The sequence below is a fragment of the Nycticebus coucang genome, chromosome 9 (genome assembly GCF_027406575.1).
Source record: "Nycticebus coucang isolate mNycCou1 chromosome 9, mNycCou1.pri, whole genome shotgun sequence".
In the NCBI taxonomy this organism is placed as follows: Eukaryota; Metazoa; Chordata; class Mammalia; order Primates; family Lorisidae; genus Nycticebus; species Nycticebus coucang.
Genome location: NC_069788.1, coordinates 108,278,640 through 108,306,035, shown reverse-complemented (window position 1 = coordinate 108,306,035; position 27,396 = coordinate 108,278,640). Strand labels below are relative to the sequence as shown.

Below are 27,396 nucleotides of genomic sequence, written 5' to 3'. Positions count from 1 at the left end.
ATTCTTTGGGGGGCCCTGAACCCCAGCATCATGATATTCTCCCTCCAGTTTTTCCCACTTCAGTCTCCCCTAAGACTCCACTTTCTGAACTCTAGCTCTAATCATGTTGCTCCTTTGCTCCTGAAGGAAACCATCAAATTCACTCCAGGTCCCTTAGCTTGGCATTCAAAGCCCTTTTCTTTTTTTTTTTTTTTTGCTCAAGTCCTTAACTCCCTTTGCCTTTCCGTGACATCCCCTGTATTCCCAATTCCAGGCCTATTCTCTCTCCCTATAAAGCCCACCCTGACCCTCACTGGCTGCTGAAATGTCATCCAGTTTTCCAGACCATGCACAGCAGGGATGGGTTACTCAGGGAATCTGGGCCCTGGTTATTTACCAGCTGGGCAACTATTTTCAGTAATTATTTTAAATATTTGAACAGCTAGTCTGACTGCATCAGTGCATTCAACCCTACCATTCCTGCTACCAGCCACAGTGCCCATATGATTGTATCAAATCCAATTTAAAACCACACGTTTTATTGATGTTCTTCATAGACAATACAGGTTCATGTGTACAAATGCTACTCAAGTCTCATGTCTGGCAACCTCCTTACTGTCTCCCCCAGAGACCAGTCTGCCAGCAGCCAACCCCTGCAGGTCTCCCCTCTGTTCCTCCCTGGGAGTCAGGCCTCATCCCACTGTGCCTCCAGGAGGCTGGCGATGGCAGTGCTGGCTTCCAGGAGACAGCCAAAGACTGAACTGCCCAGGCCTTCTCCCCTCGCCCTCCCATACCTATTGCTTAAGTATGGCCAGAATTGAGGGTGAGGATCATTCCTCCATCGAGACAGCCTAGGCTTCCCCTCAATCCCTCTCTACCATGTCCTTCCTCTCCAAGTGACTTCCCCTGCTGACCATGAAGATGGCAGAGTGACCATTTTTCAGGGGATGTGAATCATTGCAAAGGCGGCGGTGACAAGATGTCTCTGATGGCAGAGATCATGTCATCGTGTTCACCACTGTATTGCCAGTGCCTAGAAGAGGCTAGGAACATAGTCATACTTAATAAATATATGTAGGATAGATAGTTGAATAAATAAATACAGGAGGGAGAAGCATAAGCAGATGGAGCCATTACTACATTAGCCCTCTAGGGGGCGTGAAGGCAGGACCTGAGCAAAGTCCTCCCCAGCTCTGCCCAGAACTCAGGGAAAGGGGCTGAGTTGGGGTTGTTGTGGCCAACTGCGGGACATAGCAAGGCATGAATTCAGTGCTGCTGCCTGCATGGATGTCATACTGGCTTTGGGACCCAGTCAGGAAGGGGTATTGTATTGTCCCTGCTCCGTCATATGCCCCAGGGGTCTGGCCCTCTGGTTTCCAGAATGCAGCAGTGCCCCCATTCAGAGCCACTCATGAACAGGGATGGTCTGGCAATTGTACTTTTATAAGTTGGGTCATTTCCATTCCCCAGCTTAACTCCACCAATGTTGCCCCTCAGAGCATGACCTTCTGGCTTTTCTCTCCCCACCACTGCCCCCACCTTACCTGACACTGCTCCATCTCCCTGACCTCAAATGACAGTCCCCTCAACCATCCAGCCTGTCCTGTCACTCTAGGAAATTTCTCCTCAGTGCCTGGGTTGGGTCCTGAGAGTTGACATCATGAATTTCAGACCCTTCCTGTGCTCACCCTACTCTGCAAGAAAGCAAATAGCTCCCAACCATCTCTGCGCATCTTGCCTCTAGGCCCAGAAACTGCAAAAGGGACACCAAAATCTTGGAATGGGAAGGGATCTCTAAGCTCACCTAGAATGACACTGTGCAGAAAGCCTTCCCACAGCATGCCTGGAAGATGACTGCCTATATCCTGCTGGAGCGTCTCCAGTACAGCACTCACTAAGTCCCCAGGTAGCCATTCAAACACTGAACAGCTTCAGTGGCTGGAATGTCCTTTACACAGGCATAGGTGAGCCCATTTGTTCCTCCCACTAAGCATCCTTCCTCTATTTCCTAACACCGCTCCTTACCACCATCCATCTCTCTCTCTCCCCTCTCTCGTGTCCACTTCCATATGTTCATACCATCATGTGCCTCCCTTATTCCTTGTGAACTTCCTTTTCCTTCTCCCTTCTTTGTCTTCCCAGCATCTGGCAAAGACCTAGAGGCTGGAGACTATGGGGAAAGGCTGGAAGAGTACCAGGGAAAGGAGATACAGAGCTTTTGGATTGGTCTGGGGAGGCCAGCTGGGGCAGGCTGGACAGAGAACAGCAGCTGGAAATACCAGGCCATTGGCTGCTATCTCTCAGAGAAAGCGCCTTGAACATTGTGGGGGAGGTGGGCAACAAGCTACTGAGTTGCCTTTCCCTCCACTGCCCACAATCCCACAGAAGGGATGTGGACACACATCCAACCTTTCCCAACTCCCCTGGCCGTTGGCAAAGCTGACTTGGCTGCCTCTTACACGTGGTGATTTTAAACAATTGCCAACCTACAGGTCCCCAGGAATCTCAGACCAGCAGCAAGAATCCACTTCCCACTCTCAACATGGGGACTGTTGAAGGGCTCCAGCACACAGCGTGATGATATGAGACATGGCAGAGAGTGGATGAGCCAGGCAAAGAGGGGAAACCCGGATCTCAAGGAAAAGAAGCAAAAGCAGAGGCCTCCTGACAGCTAGCAGCCGCCTGGCTGGCCCACGAGGAGCCTAGCAATCCCTGATCTACCAGCCCATGCTGTTCTCTATCGTTTAAAGCACAGGGGTGGATATTAGGACCCTACAAGCACTAGGCTAAAATGAGTCTTGGGTGGAGAAAAGGGTGCTGTGGTCTTAGGTTCAGGAGGAGTCGAGACAGAGAGAGGGAGAAATGATGGGTATGTCTGTTACTTATCCCACTGCTTGGAGCTCTCGCTTCCAACATTGAGCGTGGGAACCAGCAGGCCTAGCAGCCACCTCTTCCCGAAGACCTCCTGTAAGTTCTTGCGCCAAGGCCGGGCCCTCACTGCCACCCCCTTCCGCACCTGGTGGCGAGTCTGCCCCCGGAGGATCAACAGCAGCTGGTGGCAGCAGAAGCCAGCGCAGGCCAAGCCGATGGCAAACCAGAGGTAGAGCATGAGGATGACGAACATTTCAGAACCGAGGACAGCTCCTGGAGGGCAGGGGGAGGGGAAACACCAGAGCCGCTTTACACCCAGGCCACGTACAGAAACGCAATCCAGGCAGCTCTTTCCGCTGGGAGGGAGGGAGATTAATGAGATTGACACAACATTTTGTAGCAATCTCTGCGCTGCAGCAAGGGAGGAAAAGGATGAACTAGTTGCCCTAACTTTTTCTTAGTGCTGATGGCTCCCGAGTCAAGAGGGGAAAACTGGGGGCTTAGGGGGAAAAGGAGGGAAGCTTGATCTCTGTAAGGAGAGCCCTCAGCTTCACATAGGAAACCACATTTCCCTAGAGTTGGAGGTGTCTGTCTCTCTCTGTTTTCTCTTTCTGGGCTGGAAGTAGGGAGACGGGGTTTTTCTCAGGAGGAGAGAGGGGTGAGCTGAGGACCCTAAAGAAGGAGCCGACACCTGGGCAGCCGTCTAGCCTGCAGTTCCTTCTTGCTACCCAGCTGGGTGCACTGGCCGGGAGGACTCAGGAAAGTGACAACTTGATGGAGAACTGGGCCTAGTCATCAAGAATAAGTCACGAGCTGAGTGTCAAGGGCAGCACAGAGCACCGACTTCAAGAATAATTTAGTCATTAATGTTAACAAGAGGACAGTGTGGCCAACAGAACGTTCAGCCAGAACTGTCCTGCCAGTCAAAGCTTGCTAAAGCTGGAAGAGGCCCCCCAAGGTCATCAGGGACAGGACCTTACCTAAGCCCCTCTAAACCAAGCACTGCCTCTGACTAGTTTTATACTTCTACTGAGTAAGAGTTCCCATATCCTTCCTCAGACTGTGGATGGTCAGTCCGTGCCAGGCTTGAGTCTCCCAGCCATGCGGTTTTGCACAAGTTTCTTAACCTCTCTTAGTTGTAGTTTGCTCATCATAAAATAGGTATAGTAATTATTTCAAGGGGTTGTGTGATTCAAGGAAATTGTGTACACAGTGGTCAGCCTCTGATTCCCACTCACTGCAGTGCTCCCTGCTGAGGATCATTTCACAGATGAGGAGACTACATCCAAGAAGGGCTCAAAGTTAACCTCTTAAATCACCAAGCTCTTACCTCCCTTCCTGGGCTTGAAGTCTTATCTGGGCTGCAACTTTGACTGCTATGGTAAAGGCACTTACCTTAACCTGCCCAGCAGCCAGGGCAGTGGGTCCAGGGGAGAACTAAAAACATCCTGTAAGGCAACCCCACTACACCTCCTCCAAGAAGGTAGAGGTACCGGCTCTCACCTTGTAATTATTCTTCTACCCCTGAAAATCTCGATCATATTCCTCCCTTCTCCCAGCCTCCTCTTCCCCCAACCCATGCTGTCTCAGGTCTCTTCAGGCTCTAATTTCCAGACCCCTAAGGACTGGGCTTTCAAAATGTATCCAGTCTGAGCAGCAGTAGACTCAGCAGCCAGGGAGGATGTGGATCTGATTCAGATTTGCTCATTAGAAGCCTCCTCCTGTCTTCATCCCTAGGAGCTTTGGTAGCAGGTTTTTTTTTTTGTTTTTTTTTTGTAGAGACAGAGTTTCACTGTACCGCCCTCGGTAGAGTGCCGTGGCGTGACACAGCTCACAGCAACCTCTAACTCTTGGGCTTACGCGATTCTCTTGCCTCAGCCTCCCAAGCAGCTGGGACTACAGGCGCCCGCCACAACGCCCGGCTATTTTTGGTTGCAGTTTTGGCTGGGGCTGGGCTTGAACCTGCCACCCTCGGCATATGGGGCCGGCGCCCTACTCACTGAGCCACAGGCACTGCCCGGTAGCAGGTTTTTCTTTAGAAAAGTGGAGACAAATAGGTCCACCTGCCCAAGGGGTAGAAAGCTCGCTCCAGCTGCCATTTAGAGCAGTCCCTCCACTGGCATGGAGGCAGCAGTGGGACATGGCTCACAAGTGTGCTGTGGCATCCCCTGACCCACTTCCTCCTTGTCAGCACAAATTAGCTTGGGCAGCCGTGTGCAGGATGCAGGATCCTGGGACCATGGTGCCCTTTGGGCTTGACGGCTGCTGACAGGCAAAGATGGCCCTCGAGCTGGGATATGAGAACATCAGAGATGTCAATCTCAGGCCTGCCTTGTGACACAGCCCCAGGGACCAGCCTGGGTGGATGGAAGCTGTTTCCCACAGAGTTTTTTTCTGGCACTAAATCAAGACATGAGGAAGACCTATGGCCTTTTTCTGGCCCCATGTGGCAGCTACAAAAGACTATTCTGGGGACCTGCTTTCTCTCAAAGTATTTAAAGTTACCTAGCCTGGCTGCTTTAGCTCCTCTCAACTATTTAATAATAGTTCTAATTCTCTTAGAAAATCACAGAATTTTTCTAAAGGGCCTGGAAGGTCACATCAGCCCATCTCCCCTGCCCTGCTTCACACCAAGCATCTATAACACCTTTGACAGACCATCACTCAGCATCTTCTTTAATACATCCAGGGACAAGATGCTTCCTCCCTCCCAAAGTGGCTCATTTGAGAAATAGCTTCAAAGAGACAACCCTATAGAGGCGGTGTGGCATAGTGGAACAAGTATGAAGGCTGGCAGCCCTGAGTCCAAATTTTAGGTTGGAATTATAGCATTGAAGCAACTTAACCTTGCTAAGCCATTGGTGCCTGAGCCTTTAAAATGGGTATAATAAAACAAATAAAATGAATATAATAATACCAACCTCACAGACTTGTCATAGGACTGGATGAAATGAGACCTGCACAGCAGGTGGTGCACAGCAGGTGCTCCATGAACACTGGTCCCCTTTCTCTCCTACTGGCCTTTCAGGTGGTACCTACCATGCTGGCATACTTACCCAGTGCCACAATGTAGGGCAGAAGGTGGCATCCCCACTTCCCAGATAAAAACAAGTTTTGGAGAGGTGACACAACCTGTACTGGTCTCACAAGCTAAAAGAAAGGACAGTCTCTAAAACCTAACTAGCTTACCCCCTCCTTTGGGTGAGGGCCTGTAGGGGGCAGCCACCTCCACTTTGGAAGACCCTTACCACTTTTAGCTGTAAGGGCCCACAATCACACCCTTTCTTCCATGGCTGATGTGACTCAGATCTGTATTGGAAAAGGAGACAGCTCAGTTTCTATTAAGCAACTTGTGCCTTCTTACTCTCTCCCATCCCCCTGTCCTCCTATGCAAATGAGAGAGGGTGAGCTCGCAACTGTTTGGACTGAGAATCAGAGGGAGAGAGATGGGAAGGAGGAAGCTGAACAGGTCGGGTATATGTTGGGGGAGGGGAGAGAACTGGCAATAGGAGAGATGAAAGGTCAGCAAAGGAAGAAGATGAATAGGAGAGTTGAAGATTAGAAATCTTGGCCTCCTTTTCCTAGGGCTGTGGTGGAGCGTGGAAATATAGTGGGACTCATCCTTATGTTGGGACAGGTGTGTGGCCCCAAGGTGGGCACTGACTGGCTCTGTTCTCCCATCAGATCAAAGCAAGAGGCCTTTCTTCCTTTCTTTCCTGTCCCCCAAACCTAGCACATATGGACAGGCCTCAAGCCCAGACTTATCTCAAATCAAGATCCTCCTTCTGGAACCATCCATTTTTATGGTTGGTGAAACTACTTGGAAAAGAAAGTGTAAGCAGGCTCTTTGGCTTTCCTCATCCCTCCACCTGCCTGCACTCACACTCCACCCCCCAACCCGCCCACCTATCCTCCCCCGTCCTGGTTATTTTTGTCCCAGCAGCCTGTATGCCAGCACTGAGATCCAGAAGGCCCAGGAGCTCTGAGTTCTGGGCCCAACTCAGCCACCAGCCCTCAAGGCAACCCCCATGTCTGGGTCCTCCCTGGACCTCTGTGTTCCCACTGCCAAATGGCATGAGAGTTCTGTGTCTGGGAAGAACTGGGCTGCAGCCACAACAAACACTGAAATGATGGCTTCCTCCAGAGTAGAGCAGAATTTTTATGATATCCAAACCAGGCACGTTGATAGTCCTGGGCTCTCAGTGGGAGTAGCTGTGCCCTGTCTTTTTGGTCCCCAAAAGGTCAACAGGGGAGGCAGGGGATATGCTGTAGTCCCTGTGCTACAGAGAAAGAGTGTCAGGCTGTGGTTTAAGGACCTGGAGGCAGGTCAGAGACTGCCATCTAGTAGTAGTAAGACCCCAGGCAAACCATTTAATCCCATCCAAGACTCAGTTTCTTCATCTGAGAAATGGAGATAACAAGGCCATATACACATAACATGCCCCAGCACACTACCAGTTGTGGGACCTAAGTCAGTCGGAACCAAAGGCCAAAAGCCAGGGAGGGGAGAGAGTAGGAAATGAGGTAGGGGCAAATTTCAAAGCCAAGTAAAGTGGTAAGAACTGCCAGCAGAGGCAGAGTCCTTCTAAGGCCAGGTGTCAGGGAGCACTCCTTGGTGGACACTATTTAAAGTGCAGTGCTCAACAGGGTGCTCAGCTAGTGAGCAGCCCACCAGCCTGGTGGTGTGTGATAGCCCACTTACCTGGCTTCTGCAGGTACAAAAGTTTCCTGGAGGGTCAGATTCCATACCAGACCCACAGCTCTGTAGTGCAGAGACGGAGCCATTAAACATAGCTGCATCTGCTATCAGAAGTACCCCTGCCCAGAGCCATCTGCAGGCTGGAGAACAGGTTGGTGAAGTCAAACAGTGGGCAGGGGGATGGGGCTCAGCTTCCTTCTGGTGTTGGCCTGGCACTAAGTTCTATCTTACCGAGGTTGGGTGGCAAGAACTCCGGACTGGAGTTCCGGAAGAGGAAGGTCATAGCATGGGTGTACCTCATGGGGCCTGCCCTGCCTGGCCCAAGCAGGTGCATTGCCTGATGCCACACAAGTCTGTGAGCAAATGGACAGTATGATGGATGAGAGTGGTGAGGGAAAGGGGAGGAGGTTGCCAGATAAAACAGCATACCCAGTTAATTTCCATTTCAGAAAGACAATAGCAAACTGTCTTAGTATGTTTTGTGCAATATTTGGGGCGAAATTATACTAAAAACCCATGAGTTGTTTACCCGAAATTTTAATTTAGAGGAGTGTCCTGCATTTTTATTTGCTAAATCTGGCAACCTTTGGCGGTGGGATTTGGGGTCTGGCAACCTTTGGGGAGGTAGGGGTCTTTGTGTAGAGCCCAGCCTGCCTGCCAAGGCCCACTCACCAGAGAAGAACTGGCTGATGGAGGTGGGTAGGAGCGTGAGGAAGGCCAGGGGGTGGGCGAAGGAGATGGAGAGGACCGCGGAGATGTAGGCCACCCCGGCCACCATGGAGTAGAGGCAGGCCAGAGAGGTGTAGAGGCAGAAGAGGACGAAGTTGCGCATGTTCCTGCTGCCGATGCAGTTGCCGGTGAAGAAACAGTGATGGTCGTGCCTCAGGGTGACTCTAGCGCACACTCGGCAGAAGTGGGTGCTGGGCGAGGGGCACGAAGCCCTCCTGGCCAAGGTCCCCTGGCAGGCGCCCAGGTCGTCTGGGGAGTTCTGGATGACCAGGACGTAATTGCCGAGGGCGTTAGCTGAGAGGAATAAGAAGAGTGCTCCGTGGAGCAGGGCGGGCGAGAAAAGGCGGGCAGCTGCGGGGTCCTCGCGCATGCTGGGCAGGAAGAGGAAGAGCTGCAGCACGAAGGTCACCAGGGAGATGCACAGGAAGTAGGCGGGGGCCACCACGTTGAGCAGCCTCAGGGCCAGCATCCTCGATTACATTCCTGCGGGCCCCACCGAGAGAAAAAGACTGACTGCGGCGTCCAGGGGGCGCCCTGGAGCTCTTCCCAGGCATCGCGGGTCGGGAGGGCTGCGCGAGAATCCATGCCCCCAACCTTTGCCTCTCCGGTCATCTCTCCCCACTTCCCTAATCTGGGACCCTGCAGGCTAGAGCCCCTGGGACCGCAGTGGTCGCTGGGAGCTGTGCCCTACCTCGGGGTGGCCGCTCCCTTGGTTTTGAGCGACCTCTGCGCCCTGGTGCCAAGCACAAAGAGGAGGGACTTGTTCGCAGTCGGTAGGGTTTGGGCAACTGGGGAACAGAGCTGTGCCTTCTGGGGCTGTGGAGAGGAGTCCAGGTTTGGAATTTCTGGTTCAGGAGGAGAAAGGAAAGGATTTGGGTCGGGGGCAGAGAGAACAGCACCATTTGACCTTCTGGAAGTCCTTTTTCACCCCTTTATCATCCCCTCAGCCCCTCCCCCACACCTCTCGGGCTATACTAGGAGACCACAGGTTACTCGAGGCTCTTTGGAGGGGGCGGGGGACGTGTGTGTGTGCGCGCGCGTGTGTGTTTCCTTGTTCATGATCCTGTATGTGTAATCTCTGTGCCGCTGGGTATCTGTATTTGTTTATGTGTATATCTCTGTATAAACACTCGCAGCCGCCGCCACCTGGCTTTTTAAAAAATCAATTAAAACAATCGATACATTCACGCGCGCTCTCAAGCACCAGATGGGGTGTGGGGCGCAGCCGAAATACCTGTGTCAGTGGATCTTGCTCAGCCCATCTTTCCGACGCTGGCTGCCTGGGCTATTTCTTAGCAAAGAGCTCTTTCATTTGAGGCGACGAAATTAAAATACCGCCGCCACCGCCCCCCACCCCCCACCCGGCGACTGCCTCCCGGGAGAAACCCAAACAAGCCCCATGGTGCCCAAACCCTTTCGATGCCGACAAGCCCGCCTTGGGTGCACGAGTGGGTGCTTAGCCAGCCTTTCCGGGGGTCGACCCCCGCCGCCGAGCGCACCCCCCACCACAACCCCACCCTACTCAACACACCACAGCCCGGTTCCTGCCCAGCTCCCGAGCGCCCGAGAGAACTTTTCCGAGGGCTAAGGAATTGGCCAGCTGGAGGAATGAGAAAAGTTCTGGGAAGGCGGCTGCACTCAGGATGGGTGGATGCCACCGGGCCTCCGTCCAGGCTGTCCCGTTAGGACGGGGCGACTGGTCACCTTGGAATCCCCTTTGCAGGTGACAGTGCCCCTCGGGGGTCGGCAGCCGCCGTGGGGAGCGCAATCTCTCTCTGCTGCTGGGGCACAGCGCAGGGCAAGCCCGAGTGTGGTCGCTGGGGGCTCGGCGCCCCCCGGCAGCGCGCCGCGGGAGGCTGCAGGGAGAGCCCTCGGCCTGGGGCTCCGGCAAAGCAAGTGTCTTCCCCGCGCCAGTCGCCAGGGGGGCGCAGGAGCAGCCTCCAGATGCGCCGCGGAGCTGAAAAGGCGAAGGACCGGGGCTGTGGGAGCGAGGGGCGCTCGGCGGGCAGCCGCAGCCCGGGCCCTTCGCAGGAGAAGGGACCGTGGGATCAACCCCGGCGGCCGGAGGGCGCGGGGAGCTGTCCGTTCAGCCCTGGCGCCCGCGGACAGGCACAGCCCGGGCCCCAGCCCGGCAGGCAACGGGGGCGACCGCCGGCTTCCCTGCAACTGCCTGGCGGACGCCCGGGAAGCCGCCCCCCGGCACCGCCGCCGCACCGCAGCAGAAGGGTGGGGAAAGGAACTCACCCAGCTCTGGTCGCCGACTAGAGGAGCCCGGTCGCCGGCTCTCGCCCTCCCTGAGACTGCAAAGTTGTGGGCTCGGCCCGGCTGGCTTGCAGCCTCCTCGCGCTTGGTTTCGGGGACTAGGCAGGTAGCGGGGATGCAGGAGGAGGGAGCAGGCAGCTGCTGGCCTCCCACTTGGGCGCCAGCGAGTGGGGGCCAGGAGGCAGCGGGGATGGCAGCTGGGTACCCCCCAACCCCGCCACCCCTCCCTCGGCTTCTGGGGGCGGTGCTCTGGCCATCCGCCTCAGCGTCGCGGACTTGCCCCCTCTGCTCCGGTCCCCTTGAGCGGGCTGGGCTGCCCTGCCTGACTTCAGCTGCGGGTTCCAGCTGGGAAATGCGATTCAGCCCTGATGTGAGCGCTCCAGCCATCACCCTGTCCTTCCCTCCCCTCTCCCAACAACCTCCTTGCTCCCTGCTCTGCTCGAACTGAAGGAAACCTGGAGGGTTGAGGACTCGGCTTGCCAAGGCAGCACCCTGGAAGATCATTTTCGTCTCCTCGGAAGAGCTGTGTACAGAGGGGCTGAGAGCGGGTCTCTAGGGTCTGTCTGCCCAGGTTTGAATATCCACCATTCACTACTATGAGATCTTGGGGCCCAGTTTTCTCATCTGTAAAATAAAGATGTGAGGATTAAATGACAATGTATGTAAAGCCCTTAAGCAGGGCCTGCCCAGGGTAAGCACTATTTGAGTCTTAGTTCATGATTATTGACACTACTTATTGGGCTCTTACTATGTACCAGGCACTGTGCTAATCCTTTAATGGAAGACAGCTTCATTAATCCTCTCATCATGATCTGGGAGGCTGGATGAGTCCCATTCTGGTGATGAGGAGGTTGAGGCTCAGGGAAGCTAAGTCCCATGTCTGAGGTCGCACTGCAGGTAAGTGACAGAGCCAGGATTTGAACCCAGTAGGAGCACTAAAGTTCTTGCTTTTGGCCACTGCACAGCCCAGCGTCATTTTGGGGCCCGGAGGCAGCTCTGATTTGGGAGAAGGGAGAACAACAGAGAGGTTCATCTAGAATAGAGCTTGAACCTGGAGCTTCTGCTTGGAGCCCCCCCTCCCCATCTCCCTGTTCCTACTTCCTTTCCCTTCTGTAATGCCACTAAGGTGGGTACTGGGAGGCACCAAGAGAGTCAAACTGGGGAGGGAGGCAGCAGAGAGAGTCTCAGAAACACTGCAGGAATATCCAAGCCTTCTATCTTCAGTTCCCTGGGTGTCATAGGTCACCTGCCCACCCAGCTCCACTCCTCTGAGTGAAGGTAAATAATTGCTTATTGCATCCCCAACTGGCTGATTACAATAAGAGCAATGCCTTAAAATGAGGGCTATATGCCTTTCAGCTCAGCCTCTATTTTTGAATCATCAGACACTGTTTTCTCTGTATTTTATCAACGTACATCAAAATAAAAAAGCAGCCAGGAAATCTTTTCATGTTCTAAAAGGATCTTCTATATGAGTAAAAGAATGGTTTGCTCCATGCTGGCCTCTGAGCATTTGGTAGCTCTAGGAGTTCCAGCAGCCCCAGGACAGACAGAAGGAAACACAAATGGCCTTTTCCCTTTGGAGCAGTTTTGTGTCACAGTCATGGCTGTTTGGGCTCTTTCACAGGCTCTGCCTGTCTCTCACACTGGCTTGGCAGGGAAGGAGCCTGGAGTGCTCGGTTAGGGCTATGCTGATTGAAGATCTTCATTCCCCCAGTACCTTGAGAGTTGGGCTGTATTTCTAATTTTATTTGCATATGGGTGTGCAGTGGGAAGGTGTGTGTCTGACTTTGTGTGTGTGAAGGGAGGGAGGGAGAGAGAGAGAGAAGCTAAGCGAATGTGGGAAGATAGTGGGGGAAGGGAATATTCAGCTAGGAAAGAGAAGGATATGAGTGTGGAAACACAAACCAACAAGGACAATTATTTATTTAGAAATATATGTCTCGGCACCTGTAGCTCAAGTGGCTAAGGCGCCGGCCACATACACCGGAGCTGGTGGGTTCGAATCCAGCCCAGGCCCATCAAACAACAATGACAACTGCAATCAAAAACTGGCTGGGTGTTGTGGCGGGTGCCTGTGATCCCAGCTGCTTGGGAGGCTGAAGCAGGAGAAAAGCCCAAGAGTTGGAGGTTGCCGTGAGCTATGACACCACAGCAATCTACCCAGGATGACAGCTTGAGACTCTGTCTCAAAAAAAAAAAAAAAAAGAAGAAGAAATATAGTTTATCAACAGAAAAGGATACTGAAGCTTCAGATCTAAAGCTAATGGTTCTTCAGTCCCCCTTAAGGAATAGAGCAAAAGGAAGTACAGCCAAGTATTGTTCTGTTTTTCTAAAATACATGCTCATCCTTGACAAAATCAATAGGGAGGTCAGCCTGAAACTTCACTTTGCTTCTGGCCCCATCAGAGGTAAGTAGACTAAGAATTTTATTTTATTTTTTTTCTGAGGAGAAGTTCTTTTTTTTTTTTTTTTTGCAGTTTTTAGCCGGGGCTGGGTTTGAACCCGCCACCTCTGGCTTATGGGGTTGGCACCCTACTCCTTTGAGCCACAGGTACCGTAAGTAGACTAAGAATGAGCTTTTTTTTTTTTTTTTTTGCCATTCACCAACTGTGTGATCTTAAGCAAGTCATTTAACCTGTTTGCTCTTGGCATTCTTATCCATTAAATGAGAATTATTATGTGGCTTTGTAGTGCTGACGATCAGGTGGGATAATGTCCTTTAACACCTCGATCCCAGCAGGAGATTGGACAGTGTTAGTTTCTCCCACTTCCTCTTAAGAGGGCTCTTAATCTTTATCCACAGGGCTGTCTTCTCTTTCTAGCTAAAATGAGAGCTTCAAGGACTATGTTGGAAATATTTGGGAGTCTCTTTCTTATCTCCTAATAGGATGATTTGCCCAGAGTGGACACCAAATAAAAGTGTACTAATTTATGAATTGACCCTAGTCTCTCTCAGAAAGGAAAGGCTATATTCTGAAATGTCTGGTGAGGACACATTTGCCGTTGATCTTGCCTCCTGTCACCACCCATCCTGCCTATAATCTCATTCCCTAAACAGTGTTGGAAAGTAACTTAGAAACCACACTCTTCATTGCCCTTGCCCTGTGTTCTTATGGTTGAACTGTGGCTGCATTACCAGGAGGTCCCAAGGGGGCAGGGACAAAAATATGTATCTCCTAGCTGCTGAGCACTTTCTTGGAGATATGCACCTTAAATCTTGCTGTTTGGTGGTGTTGTTTGGATGAAATGAATACCCTTCCAAGTAAAAATCATTCCATTTAGCCTCAATGTTGTGTACAAAGAAATTCTGTGAAGCAAGCAGCTTCTCCCTTGAATGAAGAACCCACCCCTTGTCTGCCAGGCCCTACAACTCTCCATGTGTTTTGGATGGGGACTCAAGGAGCTGCACCTGAAACCTAAGAAGGCTGGTGGGGTTTTTCTTTCATTCTCATGCTCTTATTTCAGATAGATTGGAATGAGATAGGCTGGGGTTTCAAGGTTAACTTGTGCTCTGAAATTAAAATTTTAATAGACATCCTTGGACCCGATGCTCTTTACCACTGACAGCAAGTCATAGCCAGGGGCAACCACAAATTGCTCCTCAGCCCTCAAAAGGCTTAATAAGATTCCAGCCCTGCCTGCCTGGATTTGAAAAACATGTAATCTTCATCTTAGCCGACCAAATACATGAAAGTCAGATTATCACAGAGTTTCTATTTGGAGGTGGTAATTTTCTTTGCTAACTATGTCTTCCTTTTCACAGCAATAACATTGCTTTGAAATAATAAAGTACTTTGCAGGTTACAAAGTACATCCACAAAATTAAAATTTCATTTCATGAGTCTCTCAACAGCCATGTAAGCTAGCTGGGGCAAGAATATTAAACCCATTTTTCTTATGAGGAAACCGAGGTTCAAAGATTTGCTGCATGTTAATTTGCAAGGCTAGCCTATGTTCAATTTGAAATGTGGTTTAATATGCAGTCATCTCATTGATACTTCTGGAGCATGTCACCTGCATAAACGAAGCAGGTATATAACATACTCTCCCAGAGTGAAAGACCACCTGATCGCCCTTTATCGACAACTGCTCTGCTCATTGTCTTGTGTCCTATCTAGTCTGCTGTATTTGTTCTCGACAGCACTTCCCACCTGCTGACATAGTATGCATTTATGTGTACTGTTTATATCTCCCCACTAGAATGTCAATTCCATGAGAGCAGGATTTGGGCTGTTTTATTCACTGCTGTATCCCTAATGCCCATAGCATTAGGTCTGGCTGGCACATAATAGGTGCTCAGCAAATGTTACTTGGATGCTTGAATATAATAGCCCTGAATAAACACGAGTCTGCAGCACATTAATCAGATGCCCGCAGCACTCTGCTGTTTGTGGTGCCAAATTTGGGGAGTGTGTGATTGGGTGCAGAGATGCTCAGCATCACATATCAGTGTTGAAACAGTAGGTCGGGATGTCACACTCAGGGTGACAAGTAACTCCAGAGGTTTCCCTGGTGACTGGTGCATCAATGTGGAAATCTTGGCTCAGCTTGGAGGGGCCCCCTTTGGAGTGGCCAGGCTGTGGAAGAATGGATTTGCTGTCTTACCAATTAGCCTTGGTTTTCAGAGACCACTTAGGCATTCCTGATGGGGATGCTTATGCCTGTGGACCAGCATGCATCTCTACAGAAGTGATGCCGGCAGGACTAATTGGCCCCTTTATCTCAGAGCGGGATGCAGGCAGTGGGAGAAGAAGGAAGAGGAAGAGAGCAGAGAGAAGAAAAGTGGGATGAACCAAGAGAAGAAGAGGGGAAAGGAGAAAGGAAAGAAAAGGAAAGGGGCTGGTGAGAGACTTGTGCTCATTTGTCTGACACATCGCAGTTAACGTCTTCATGATGGAGGAAGCTCCGGAGGCACAGAGTGAGATCAGCTGTCTACACTGAGAGCCCTGCAATGCCAGGTGTCCAGGATGGGAGGGAATGAGGCAGAAGGTTGACATCTCAATTACAGGAAGAGGGGGTGAGACCAGGGGAGTGTTTGGAGACCTCTCAGATAGGTTGTTTTGGTCATAGAGCAGCAGACAGCACAAACCCCATGCACTTGACCCCTCCTTCCTCCCATCCCTCTGTCCCCCCAGAAATGGCCCAGGGCCCAGAAGAGACACAGTGTAGTGTGATGAAAAAGGGACAAGCTTTTGGTGTCTGTTGAACTGAGCAATGCCTGTTTCCCCACTCACTTACTGTATGACCTTGAGCAAGTTCCTTAGCTTCTCTGAGCCTCAACTTCCTTCTCCATTAAACGGGAATTTTAGCTAACTTGCTAAAATTCTAAATTTTGCTGAATCTGTCCTGAGTTTTAAAGAACAGTGATATCAACTCCATAGCACCTGCCCTTTCCACCTGATACATGTACAATGACCCAGGTTTCAGCCGCCTCATAATCCTGCTCACTGCATAGCACTTCCTACCTCTAGGAGCATCTTGTTGGTCTGCATGTCTGTTTGCTTTAGTTCCTGTTTCCTTCTGATAGACTGTCAACTCCCAAGGGCAGGGACTTACCTGTCAGCTTTGTGTCTGTGGCTTAGACCCAGCACAAAGCCTCGGCACAGTGGGTGCTCAATAAGTATTTGAATAAATAAATTATAAGTCCCTCAAAACCTGACCTTTAAAAACAAGGCTAGAGAGAGCAATGCATAAACAGAATTCAACTAAATAAAGATTCATATTTATTGACACCTCATCCATGAAAGGCAGATAAGGGCCAGGGCCTACATATTGGTTATTTTATTTAATCCTTAAAATAACCCTGCCTAATGAAGGTCTGACTTCACATACACAGGCTCAGAGTGGTTAAGAGATTTGCCAAGATTGCAAAGCTTTCTGACAGTAGAAGTAAAACCCATGTCACTTGATTCCAAAGCCCACGCCTCATTCAAGGTGGTCCTGTATCTCTCTTACATCAGCACTCATGAAGTCACAGACATAAACAGCCTATTATCTTTATAGGCTCTATTATGTTGAGCCTATTGTGGCCTTTGCATACAATAATAGGAGAGGAGAGTGGGATGGCATGGGGAAGTAGATTTAATAAATACAGGCTTGTAGAAAGGGGATGGAAATGCCAGCGGGACCAGAGGACGCAAAGGAGTCAAAAGAAAGGGTCCAGAGAGTATTCAGAGAGCGCTATGCAGAGAGTTCTGGGCTAAAATGATCTGGGTTCAGATTTCAATTCCACTAGTCACTTGTGCAACCTTGAGTGAGCCAGTTGCCCTGTGTCTCAATTTCCTCATTTATAAGAGGGTTAATTACAGCTCACACTTTATAGGGTTGTTACATAGATTAAAAGATAAAGAACTTGGAAAAGTGGCTGGCATAGTCAGCATTAAATATGTGATAAGTATTATTAATTATGCTTAGGTTCCATGGCATATGATAGAAATCCTCAAAGAATAGTGGTTTAAACTGCAATAAATGAAGTTTAAGAGGGTCCATCTAGAGCTGGTATGGAGTCTCCACAATTATGCAACACCCATCCTGAGCACATTGCTTCATGGTCCAGAATGGTTGCTTCTCTCCCAACCATCATGTCCGTATTCTGGCCAGCAAAAAGGAGGAAAGGAGAAAGAACAGGCTTCTCTCTTTAAAGACATTTCCTGGAAGTTGCACATAATGCATGCATGCATTTACCTCTCTCTTTGGTCAGAATTTGGCCACATGGCTACACCCACTATGGGTCACGCTGTAACCCTCTCAGATTTGAGAGTTGTGTTGAGAAAGAAGAAGAGGGAAATGAATTTAGAAGATAACATGTAGCTCTTCCTTCTACCATGGAAAAGTTTAGACACATATGAATTATCCTGACCCCTAGGCCTCAGAACTGCAGCAGGATTTTTTTGGTTCATGGTGAGTCAAATGGGGCTACTGCCCTCTGCCCTTTTTTGCCTTCCTACTGATCTTTGCTTTCTTCTCGGCACTTCTCCTCACAGAACAGGCCCAGGAAAGGCAGCTCCAGCCTGTTGAAGCCTTGACCCTTGAGTAAACATGGACAGTGAATGCTGGAAGTGGACTTGATCAGTGTCCCAGACCATCGGGTCAGCTCAGTAAGCTTGAAATCTGGCCCCAGATGAAAGAGAAGGGGAGACAGAAAAGATTCACTTTAAATATTTTTTATTTTGTGTGATCATATGGCAATATGTTTTGTAAGAAAATACACGAACAATGTTAATTAAAAGCAAAGCAGAAATCTTTTTATCTTAAACCCAGAGGTAATTATCATTAACATTTTGTAGATGGCTTTCAATCTTTCATCTATTCAGATTTATTCCCCTTAATTACAAATTTGGGCTCACATCTTTATTCTTTTTTATAGTCAGCTTTCAAAATTCAGCAGGAGGAAGACGGTGCTTCCATGTTGACAAATACATCTCCCAAACATAATTTTTAATGGATAGCTCGTATGTCCCTTTTACCGAAGTGATACTGTTCAGTAGAAGTGCACCAAAATTTGGCTTTGATTTTAGTATCTAGTCAAGTATGCGCTTGAGCTTCACCTTCATCTTGGCCTTAGCTTTAGCCTCTGAAAGCCTGAATAGACAAGTTCAGACGTCAGCATCGTTTCTGGATTCCCTGGACTTGTGCATGCCCCATGATCCTGTGGCAGTGTTATGTGGCCTTTGCATACAATAAGCACAGTAACCTCGGTTATACATATATAGCATACCGTTCAAATGTGCTGTAATAATCCCTTTCAAATATAGACAACTTTGTAGATGGGACTTGTAATGAATATCTTCTTTTTTTTTTTGTGGTTTTTGGTCGGGGCTAGGTTTGAACCCGCCACCTCCGGCATATGGGACCGGTGCCCTTCTCCTTGAGCCACAGGTGCCGCCCTGTAATGAATATCTTCTTTCATGCTCTACGGATTGAAATTCTCAAAGAATAAACGTATATTGATTATTACAAGAGTAAAATGCTATAATCACTCACAGTGATTTTAAATATTGTCCCTTCTATGTACAGAAATAATTTTTAAGAGACTTCAAGGGTTTAAATGTAGAAGGAAACATATTGACAGCTAATATAAATATTGAAAAAGCATGTTAGCTAGATACTTTTAAAAGGTTCTTTTGAGGCAATATTAATAAAATATTAAGGATGTGTGCTGTAGCTCACACCTGTAATTCTAACACTCTGGGAGGCCAAGGCAGGAGGATCCCTTGAGCTCAAGAATTTGAGACCATCAATGAATCCCCAACAATAAAAAAAAAAAAAAAAGAATTTGAGACCAGCTTGAGCAAGAGCAAGACTTTGCCTCTACTAAAAATAGAAAAAAATTAGCTGGATGTAGCGGCAGGCACCTGAAGTCCCAGATATTCAAGAGGTGGAAGCAGGAGGATTGCTTGAACCCAGGAATTTGAGGTTGCTGTGAGGTATCTCTAGCCTGGGCAACAGAATGAGATTCTGTCTCAATAAATAAATAAATAATAAATAAAACATTAAAATAACAATATGAGATTAGATTACTTCAAGGTCTAATTTTTGTAGAATTGTTTGGGATACTAACATTCATGACACTAAACAACATAATGTTTTTAAACCATATACGGGTTTATTTATTTTGTTCAATTTAGGTCATATGTCTTTTTTAGAAAGTCCTATTTGAAATTCTTTACATCTTTTTTTGTTTGTTTATTTGTTTTTGAGACAGAGTCTCACTTTGTTATCCTCAGTAAAGTGCTGCGGCATCACAGCTCACAGTAACCTCAAACTCTTGGGCTTAAAGGATTCTCTTACCTCAGCCTCCCAAGTAGCTGGGACTACAGTCACCCGCCACAACATGGGGCTATTTTTAGAGACGAGGTCTCACTTTGACTCAGGCTGGTCTTGAACTCATGAGCTCAAGTAATCCACCCACCATGGCCTCCCAGAGTGCTAGGATTACAGGCATGAGCCACCGCGTCTGGCATAATTCTTTACATCTTACAAAGATAACATAAAAACAGGATGTCAGCTTAACCGGTCTCATAATTTCATAAAGTGGAAAACCTCTAAAACCACACATAATAATATCCATGGCAAATTGTATTTAACCCAATGTAGAATATAAAGAACATGAAAAAAAGAAGAGATTATTAGAAAAAGTCAAGTATTACATTGCTCCACCATTACCAGTCATAAGTAAGCATCAATTCATTAAAACAAATGTGCATAATTCATAATACAAGAGCAATCTAGCCACTGCTAGCACTAAGAAAATATTATTCTTTCACTATAATGTTAAATTAAAAATTTTTTTTTAATTTCAGATTGACATGAGGGTACAAATGTGTAGGTTACATTGTTTTCCTTTCTAAGGTAAAGTTCAAGTTGTAGTTGAGCCCTTCAGCCAGGGGGCTTAGTGAACACCCTGCTACAATGTTAAATTGTTAGACAGTAACAATGAAATGTACCAATAGGGAAACCGTCATCACAAAAAAATCCCTCATAAAATGTTAGGTGTATTCCTTTATCAAAGGCATTTGCTCTGTGAAGGTGATATTAGGCATTGGTGTGGGCTTTTGCTGAATACTGATACTAACACTTGACCACCTGGCAGTCAGCCAAAGTACGTGTTGCATGAATCTCTAACTTTAGATTATTTCCAGTTTCTCACTATTATTAGCAGCATTGCAATGAATGTCCTATCACAAACAACTCTGTTGGGCCCTATGATTATTTCCTTGGGTGAATTCCAAGAAGAAAAGTGGCCAGATCAAAAGGATCCCTACTGCCAAACCACCCTCCAGAAAGTTCATACCAGCTCCCCTCACACAAGTGGAGTAGGTTGGAATGACAGGCTTGTATCCTGGTTCCTTACAGGTCTGGGACCTGCATTCCCAGCCCTCCATGATGGGGGTGGGTAGAGAAGAGCATCCTTCAGCTAGCCCCAGACACACCCAAAAGCTCATAATTATGATCACAGCTACAATTTATTTTGTGTTTACCTTGTTTCAGACATTGTGGTAGACCCTTTAGGTACTTTTTGCATTTCAATCCTCACAATGATGGACAAAGTAAATATGACTCATCTCATTTTATAGATAAGGGAACTGAAAGTCAAAGAGTTGGGCGGCCCTGCTTTTAGCCCTACTGGAAGTCTCCAGAGGCCTGGCCAGGCAACAGCCTGCAAGCCTATTCCTGCGGTAATTGAAACCTGCAAGGTCCAATCCCTATGACTCCAACTGTTCTGCTCCTTGAGGGATAATGGAGTCTCTTGTTCTCTTAGCCTGAGTCAGTTTCCACCCAGGGCTTAAAGGTAGAAAAGAAGGTAAAAGGCCAGTGCCTATGATCCTGCTCTGCTCTGCATTAGGCATGTCAGATGCATGCATATATGTCCTGTCCATGGCTTCTCAGTTAGTTTTGAAGGAAAATATGCCAGAGCCTGTCTTCCCCAAGTGAACTGCCTGGAGTGTGTGTGTGTGTGTGTGTGTGTGTTGTAACTCAGATTTAACAGTGCCAGGAACTGGTGAAGAGTGTTGTTCACTGCGTCCTCCACCACAGCTGGTTGCCAGGTGACCACTCAAGGGATAAGGAGTATCTACCACTTGCCAGGGACTTTATGTGCATTGTCTCGTGTGAGTCTCAAACCACTAGGTGAGATATCTCCATTTGACTAAAGAGGAGCCAGTGGCTTAGGAAGATGCCCAATAGCTTACAGCTGGTAAATGCTGAAGAACTCGTCTACTAGCCCAGGGTAGTAGATGCTCAGGACATGTGCATGTGGTGGATGGGAGGATGAATGGATCGTACAGGGCCCTGCATGGTGAAACCATAGGAGACAGACTGCTACAGACCCTCTTTGTGAGCCAGGTTCTCTTGGGCAGGAAAGAAGAAGGCAGGACCTGAGCCACGATGAAGGCAGGAGTCCTGTCTGTGTTCATTCTCTCAGGGGAGAGATGTTGTATCTAGGGCTGTTGGTCAGGTTCTGCACTCTACAATTCCAGGGAGCATCATTTTCACACTTGTCATCGTATATGTAAATGATTATTGTCTGTTTTCCGATAGATGGCAGTAAAGCATCTTGAGTTAAGGGCACCTTTTTCTGTGCAAAGGCACTGTTTGGGCTAGTCACAGAGCTAGGTGCATCTGTCTACCAGCCCTGTAAGCTGCTGAGAGGTTGCCTGACACCCCCCTCCTTTTTCTTACCCCTCTTTGCCCCAGGGTCTTAGTGGGGAGTTTAGAGGAGAATGCCATTAGACCCAGAAAGTCCCAACTGCATTCTTTGTTCCAGTGAAGGTGACATTTGTGAGGTTTGTGTGGTTCAAGTCCCGGCTCCTGTATTTCCTAGTGAGTGGTCTTATGCAAGTGACCCAAAAGTTACAGGTTCTTTGCACTCCCTTCTCTCCTAAAAAGAGTGCAGTGATAATCCCTGCCCTTGGGGTTGTGATGAACAAATGCTAGCCTGACTATGGACATGTGTCACCAGCTATAAAACACCCCTCTCCATGAGTGCTCTCCATTGATGAAATGAAGAACTCATTTTCACTGATCTGGGGAGGATAAGCTGCACCACTGGGGGAAGGGTGGGCTGTAAACCACATGGCTCCAGCTTTGTCACCCCACCCCCACCTAATCTTCTCTCCTGGGTCTCTACCTCTGTTCCATCCCCAGGCGTTGCTTTGGCCCATTTCGTCCAATCTCCTCAGTATAGTGCCTCAGTTGGCCAGTCAAAAATATTTCCTAAGCATCTTCTTGGCTCTGTGCAAATCTCTGCCTGCAAGTTGCCTCCAGTCCTGTGAGGGCAATACAGTTAGCATAGTTGCCATCTTGTTTCTGAGTCAGACTTCATCCCATTCCTCTAGGACCCTGAGGAGGGAAAAGGCCCTACCAGGTCCTCCCTTTCTAGTTCCTAGGCCAGTGCATTCCTGGGCACTATCACTGGCCCCTATCTTTGTAGATACTCTCCAGGGTCTAGACCGAGAGAGGCTTAGCTGGGCTTTTCCCTGCCCTCTCATACTAGGGAAGCCTCACAAAGGGAAACCTAGAACAACAACACTAGGGGTTTCATTTAGGATTTGAGTTGGCTGTGAAGGGACAAGAAACCTAAAATAATAGTGGCTTAAATGAGACAGACTTGCAGTTCCTTCCAATGAAAATGATGTCTGGAAGCAGGCATTCCAGAGCCACTCTACAGAGCCAGGAGGGACGCAGCCCCTTCCCAGTTCCCTCTCCCATCATCCCTCAGATGTGGTCTTCACCCTCATGGTGGAGGTGTCAATTCAGATGTAGAAAAGCCCTTTATGAGATCAGGACCCAGGCTTCTTCTATTACATGTCATTTCCCCATCATTCTTACTATGCAGCTTCCACCTCATGGTCTAAAAGAACTGCTCAACCTCCAGCCATTGAGTCTGCATCCCACCAGCAGGAAATAGGGGAAAAAGTATCAGCAAGGGTATAACTTCTTCCTCTTAGAAAATTCCCTGGAAATTACTCATGATACTTCCATTTTCCTCCCACTGGTTAGAACTTAATCACATGAGCATATCTAGATGCAAAGAAAGTTGGGAGATGGGTTTTTATTCCAGGTGACCTTGTGCCTAGCTAAGAAGTGTGAATCCAATTCCTAAGGAAAGAGAAGAGAATAGTTATCGAGAAACCTTGAGAATCCTCTACCACATCTTGATTATGAGGTACCATCTCCTGCCTCCAGAGAATGTCTCTGCAAGCTCAAATTAACTGAGACAATAGCCCAATAACTATAACACCACAGCAGAAGAATTATGCAAATACGGTAATGGGGTAATTTCCTCTTTGCATGTAAATGGCATTTGTGTTCTGTTGTGATTATCAACCCAGCCCACAGTCCTGTGTCTGCCAGACCATGTATCGCAGCGCCTCCCACATCACTGAGACACCCCCATCACTGCCTCCTCCCTCTAGTATGAAATGCGAAGGCCCGAGGAGAAAAGAGGGGGAGGCCCTGTGACAGCAGCAGCCATACAGCGGGGACAGGCAGCGGTTGCCTTGGTGAGTTGGGTAAAGAGGTTTCTAGAATGCTGCTAAATGTATTTTCCTGACCTGTGCCACCCCTCTTTCCTGCTCCGGAGGCACCTCTCGGGAGCTGAGGTCCCTTACTCTCACCTTATTCTCTGCTCTTCCTGTGGGCAGGGAGTAGGGAGCCCTCGGGCAGGGGGTGTGGGTGAGGGATGGGCGCTACCAGGGACTGAGCCCCCAGGTGTTTTCCTGTGCATCCTCACGGCAGCCCTTAGGAGCCCAGTTCCCATTTGATAGATCAAGTCACCGAGCCTGACAGCTGCCACATCGTTGGTCCTGGTCACCAGCTGGCAGGTGGCAGCCCTGGGACCAGAACCAGCTCTCTGACTCTGCAACCCGAGACACCTTTGTGAGTTATCTATCCCAGACAGGGTTCTGGTGACATTTTAAGCAGGCTACCAGATTACAGAGATGTTTGGGGGAAAGAGGATGTGCGCAGCACTGACTATCCCTACCAGCTTTTCAGGGACAAGTTTGGAGCAGGGAGAGATAATCTGACCCTGCTGGTAACGTTGGCAGCAAGCCCCTACCCTGGTTATAGTGTGGGTGGCCACTGGAGACTGAGGGCTGTGGCATCATTGCCAGCCCCCTGCCCTGTCTGCCCCCATTTTTCCCAGGCAGCTTCCACGTCACCCTGAAACCTGATCTTCAGGGACACTTGCTCTGCCCCCTCTCTGAACTGTCCTAGCCCAGAAAAATCATCCCTGCTCTCGGCAACGGGGGCCTCACCCCCATGCTTTCAATTCCCTCATCCCTCCCCTGGGTTCCTGGCCTGGTCTGCTCTAGTCACATCTTCCTCTTTCCCCATTCCTAAGTCCAGGATGCTAGGTCAGGGCAGCCCCTGGGGGTGTGAAAAGGGAAGGGTGCCTTCTGCCTTAAGAGGCCTGGCTTGGCAGAGAGTCCTGCAGTGGGGGGCTTGTCTGGGCAGCCTGCTAGGATTCTCCCACACTCCCCTTCCCTTCCAGCTCCACTCAGCAGCCTGAGAGATGGGGAGAGAATGGGAGGACAGTTAAGGTGCTAAGGTTGTCCTGAGCCACCACCTGGAAACAGGACATGAGAAGCAGAGCTGGACGTTCTGAAAGTTTGCTTGTATACACTTGCTCCTATGCGCAAACACACACTCCCTTGTACTCACACACGCATACTCATGCACACGTATACCCGCTCACCTGCACACCTCAGTCCAAACTCTTCTAGGCAGTCCGCTCTTACAGTTGAGCTATGAGCGCTGAGGTCAGACAGAGACATGGAGTTTTCTTTTACAGCTTGCATCATGGTTTTTAAACAATGGATTCTCATTTTCAGAAGGCCTTACCTGAGATTTGATCCAAACAAAGATGCCATAAATGCAGTGACTTCTCCCTGCAGCCCCACCCCCCTGCTCCCAGTCTCTCTCTCTTTTTTTCTTTTTTTGACACAGAGTCTCACTTTATTGCCCTTAGTGGAGTGCCATGAAGTCATAGCTCACAGCAACCTCAAATTCCTGGGTTTAAGCGATCCTCCAGCCTCAGTCTCCCCAGTAATTGTGACTACAGGTGCCTGTCACATCATCCAGCTAGTGCTCCCAGTCTCCAGTTCTCCTCCCTAAGGACAACCGTTGCCACCAATGGTTGCATCCCCTTTTAGAGTTGGTCTGCAGATGAGAGCCTCTGTGGGGCCGTATGCGTGTACACTCGTATGCAGCAGCCCCCTGGTGTGCTGGCACACTGCTCTGAACTCTGCTTTCTTCTCCATTGATGTACCTTGGTATTACTCAATATTCATGCTCACAAAGAGCCTCTCCTTCATTTTGTTGGAACAGGGTCTCTCCGTGTCGCCCAGACTGGAGTGCAGTGGCGTCAGCGTAGTCACAGCAACCTTGAACTCCTGAGCTCCAGAGATCCTCCTGCTTCAGCCTCCCAAGTAGCTGGGACTACAGGTCTGAGCTACCTGACTGGTTCCTCCTCCTAACGACTCCATAGTGTGACTTCACGGCATCCCATCCTGTAGCTGCACTGCCATTTATGTAGGGGGTCCTATTGGCAGAGCACAGACCATGTTCCTGCTTTGCTGCTGTCACTTAGGGTTCTTCAGCAAGTGTCCCTGTCCAACGGTGTGCACATCTGTCAGACTGTGTATGAATGAGTGGCTGCCCGGTGACTCTGTCCTCTCATCCTGATCTATCTGAGTCAGATGACCCTGGAGGTGGCAGTGCATGCTGAGTACCGACAGTAGCCTCCATCAGTGTCAGCTGTGAGGGGAGAAGCAGCTGGAATGAGGAAGGGTGAGGGAGGGTGAGTGAGGGGTGGAGGCTGGCAGCCCCCTCCTCAAGGCCACCAAGAAGAGATCACAGGAGCCTCAGCGCAGGAAATCCCCTGCCTGTGCGGTTGGGCCCCACCAGTGCAGGTGCCACAAGGAGAAAACGCAGGGGACAGGGGTCAGGAGGCGCAGCCCTGGAGGAGCTGAGTGAGGAGCAGGCCGGGCTTTCTTGCTGAGTCATTCCCACAGGAGCAGGGAAAGGGAGGGCAGGAGGAGGAGAGAGACAGTGTACCTTGTGCCTGCTCTCCCACCTCTCTCTCTTTCCCCTCTCTCTCACACACACATGCACTCACGTGCTCTGTACACCTCCTAGTTTCAGGAGAGGAGACCCTCCCAGCAGAGAGAGGCTCACTCCTCTCCAGATGGGAAGACTTTGGAGACAGAAGGAAGTCAGCCCTGTGACCTGCGCAGCTGTCTCCCCTGCTCCTCCTCCTCCCCCCGCCCCCTGCCTGCCCCCAGGGTGACCAACCATCTCAGATGGCCCTGGACTGAGGGGATCCCCAGGAGGGCACAGGTTCACATTGGTCACCCTACTGCCTTTCCCTTCTGTCCTCACTGTACAGCAGCCCCACTCTGCTGTGAATCAGCCCTGCCTGGCCCCTCGAAGGGCAAAAGCTTTCCTGGCTCTGTGGTGGTGCTTTGATGCCACAGACTTTTGTGACAGGTCCCTGTGCTGCTGGGGATAGTGGTGTCTGAGGCCAGGCAGGGGCCTAGCTGTGGCAGGGACTGACTGCATGGACGTGTCTGTTTCCTTTCATGAAAAGCCACTTCTTACCTCGGAACAAAATCTTGTCTTAGACCCACCTGTTGTCTGATGCTCTGTGCCCTTCCAGGCGTAGTTCTATTCTCATGGATCTGGTTTATGGAAAGGTCTGAACTTGACAGGACTCAAAGAAGAAACATTTCTGCCTTGTCTCTAATCATAGCCTTCAGCCATGCTTGGTCAAATCTCTTCTTCTGTCCCTGAATGATATTCCTGGCAGATTGCTGACTTTCTGGTCACCTTCAGTTATTACAAATCCAGGTTAGTTTAGTCCGATGGATGTGAAAGTTAAATATCATGTGAAATTGTAGGAAGACCCCACCACCACCCTGCCATGTGCCATCAGCTCCAAGCAATGGGGAGGCAGGAGCTTCTCCCCCCATCAGCATCCTTCCATTCCAGGATTCGAGGCTGGTGTGTGCTGGGTTGGGGAGAGCCGGAAGGCAGTGGCCAGAGGTCTTGTTCTCTTGGTCAGCACTGCCTAGTGATCAGTGCTTTCTGGGGACAGGCTTCTGGGGTGCATGGTTGAGTGTTGGGGGGGAGGGCTACTCTGGTTAGATTTTCCCAGCCCCCACTCTGCTGCAGCCCTGGAGGCCCACCACTGAAATTCCTCCCTGGACCTTCTCCAGTGTTCACTGAGCCCACAGGAAACTCATGCACCCTTGCCCAGCCACCTCTGCTGCCTCTGGCTCTGCCTCAGTCCATTCTTCTTTCCATTTATGCCTCCCTTGGGCCATGAGACAGGTCAGCCATGGCATGCC

At 49.6% G+C, this 27,396-nt stretch overlaps 2 protein-coding genes and 1 pseudogene across 6 annotated transcripts in view; 2 read left to right on the top strand and 1 right to left on the bottom strand.

Moving 5' to 3' along the window:
• Positions 1-27,396, top strand: part of TMEM63C (transmembrane protein 63C) — a 117,903-nt gene that overhangs the window by 4,753 nt on the left and 85,754 nt on the right. The gene's annotated exons all lie outside the window — the stretch shown is intronic.
• ZDHHC22 (zinc finger DHHC-type palmitoyltransferase 22) lies at positions 2,475-10,658 on the bottom strand. Of its 3 annotated transcripts, XM_053601804.1 has the most exons (4): positions 10,523-10,658; positions 8,970-9,123; positions 8,222-8,761; positions 2,475-3,123 (listed from the first exon to the last, which is right to left on the bottom strand). In XM_053601804.1, exons 3-4 carry the CDS (start codon positions 8,745-8,747, stop codon positions 2,858-2,860), a joined length of 792 nt encoding a protein of 263 aa, XP_053457779.1. In that variant the 5' UTR covers positions 8,748-8,761; positions 8,970-9,123; positions 10,523-10,658; the 3' UTR covers positions 2,475-2,857. The 3 variants fall into 3 exon arrangements, with proteins under 3 accessions (XP_053457779.1, XP_053457781.1, XP_053457780.1); XM_053601806.1 differs by lacking the exons at positions 8,970-9,123; positions 10,523-10,658 and adding an exon at positions 9,983-10,105; XM_053601805.1 differs by lacking the exon at positions 10,523-10,658 and having other exon boundaries at positions 8,970-9,543.
• Positions 9,930-11,097, top strand: LOC128593639 (uncharacterized; annotated as a pseudogene).

Excerpts from the sequence above, each read along its gene's own strand:
- ZDHHC22 (XM_053601804.1), bottom strand. The coding sequence starts at position 8,747 with ATGCTGGCCCTGAGGCTGCTCAACGTGGTGGCCCCCGCCTACTTCCTG. Across the intron at positions 3,124-8,221 it reads CATCAGCCAGTTCTTCTCTG|GAGCTGTCCTCGGTTCTGAA; the intron begins GTGAGTGGGCCT and ends CCTGCCCTCCAG.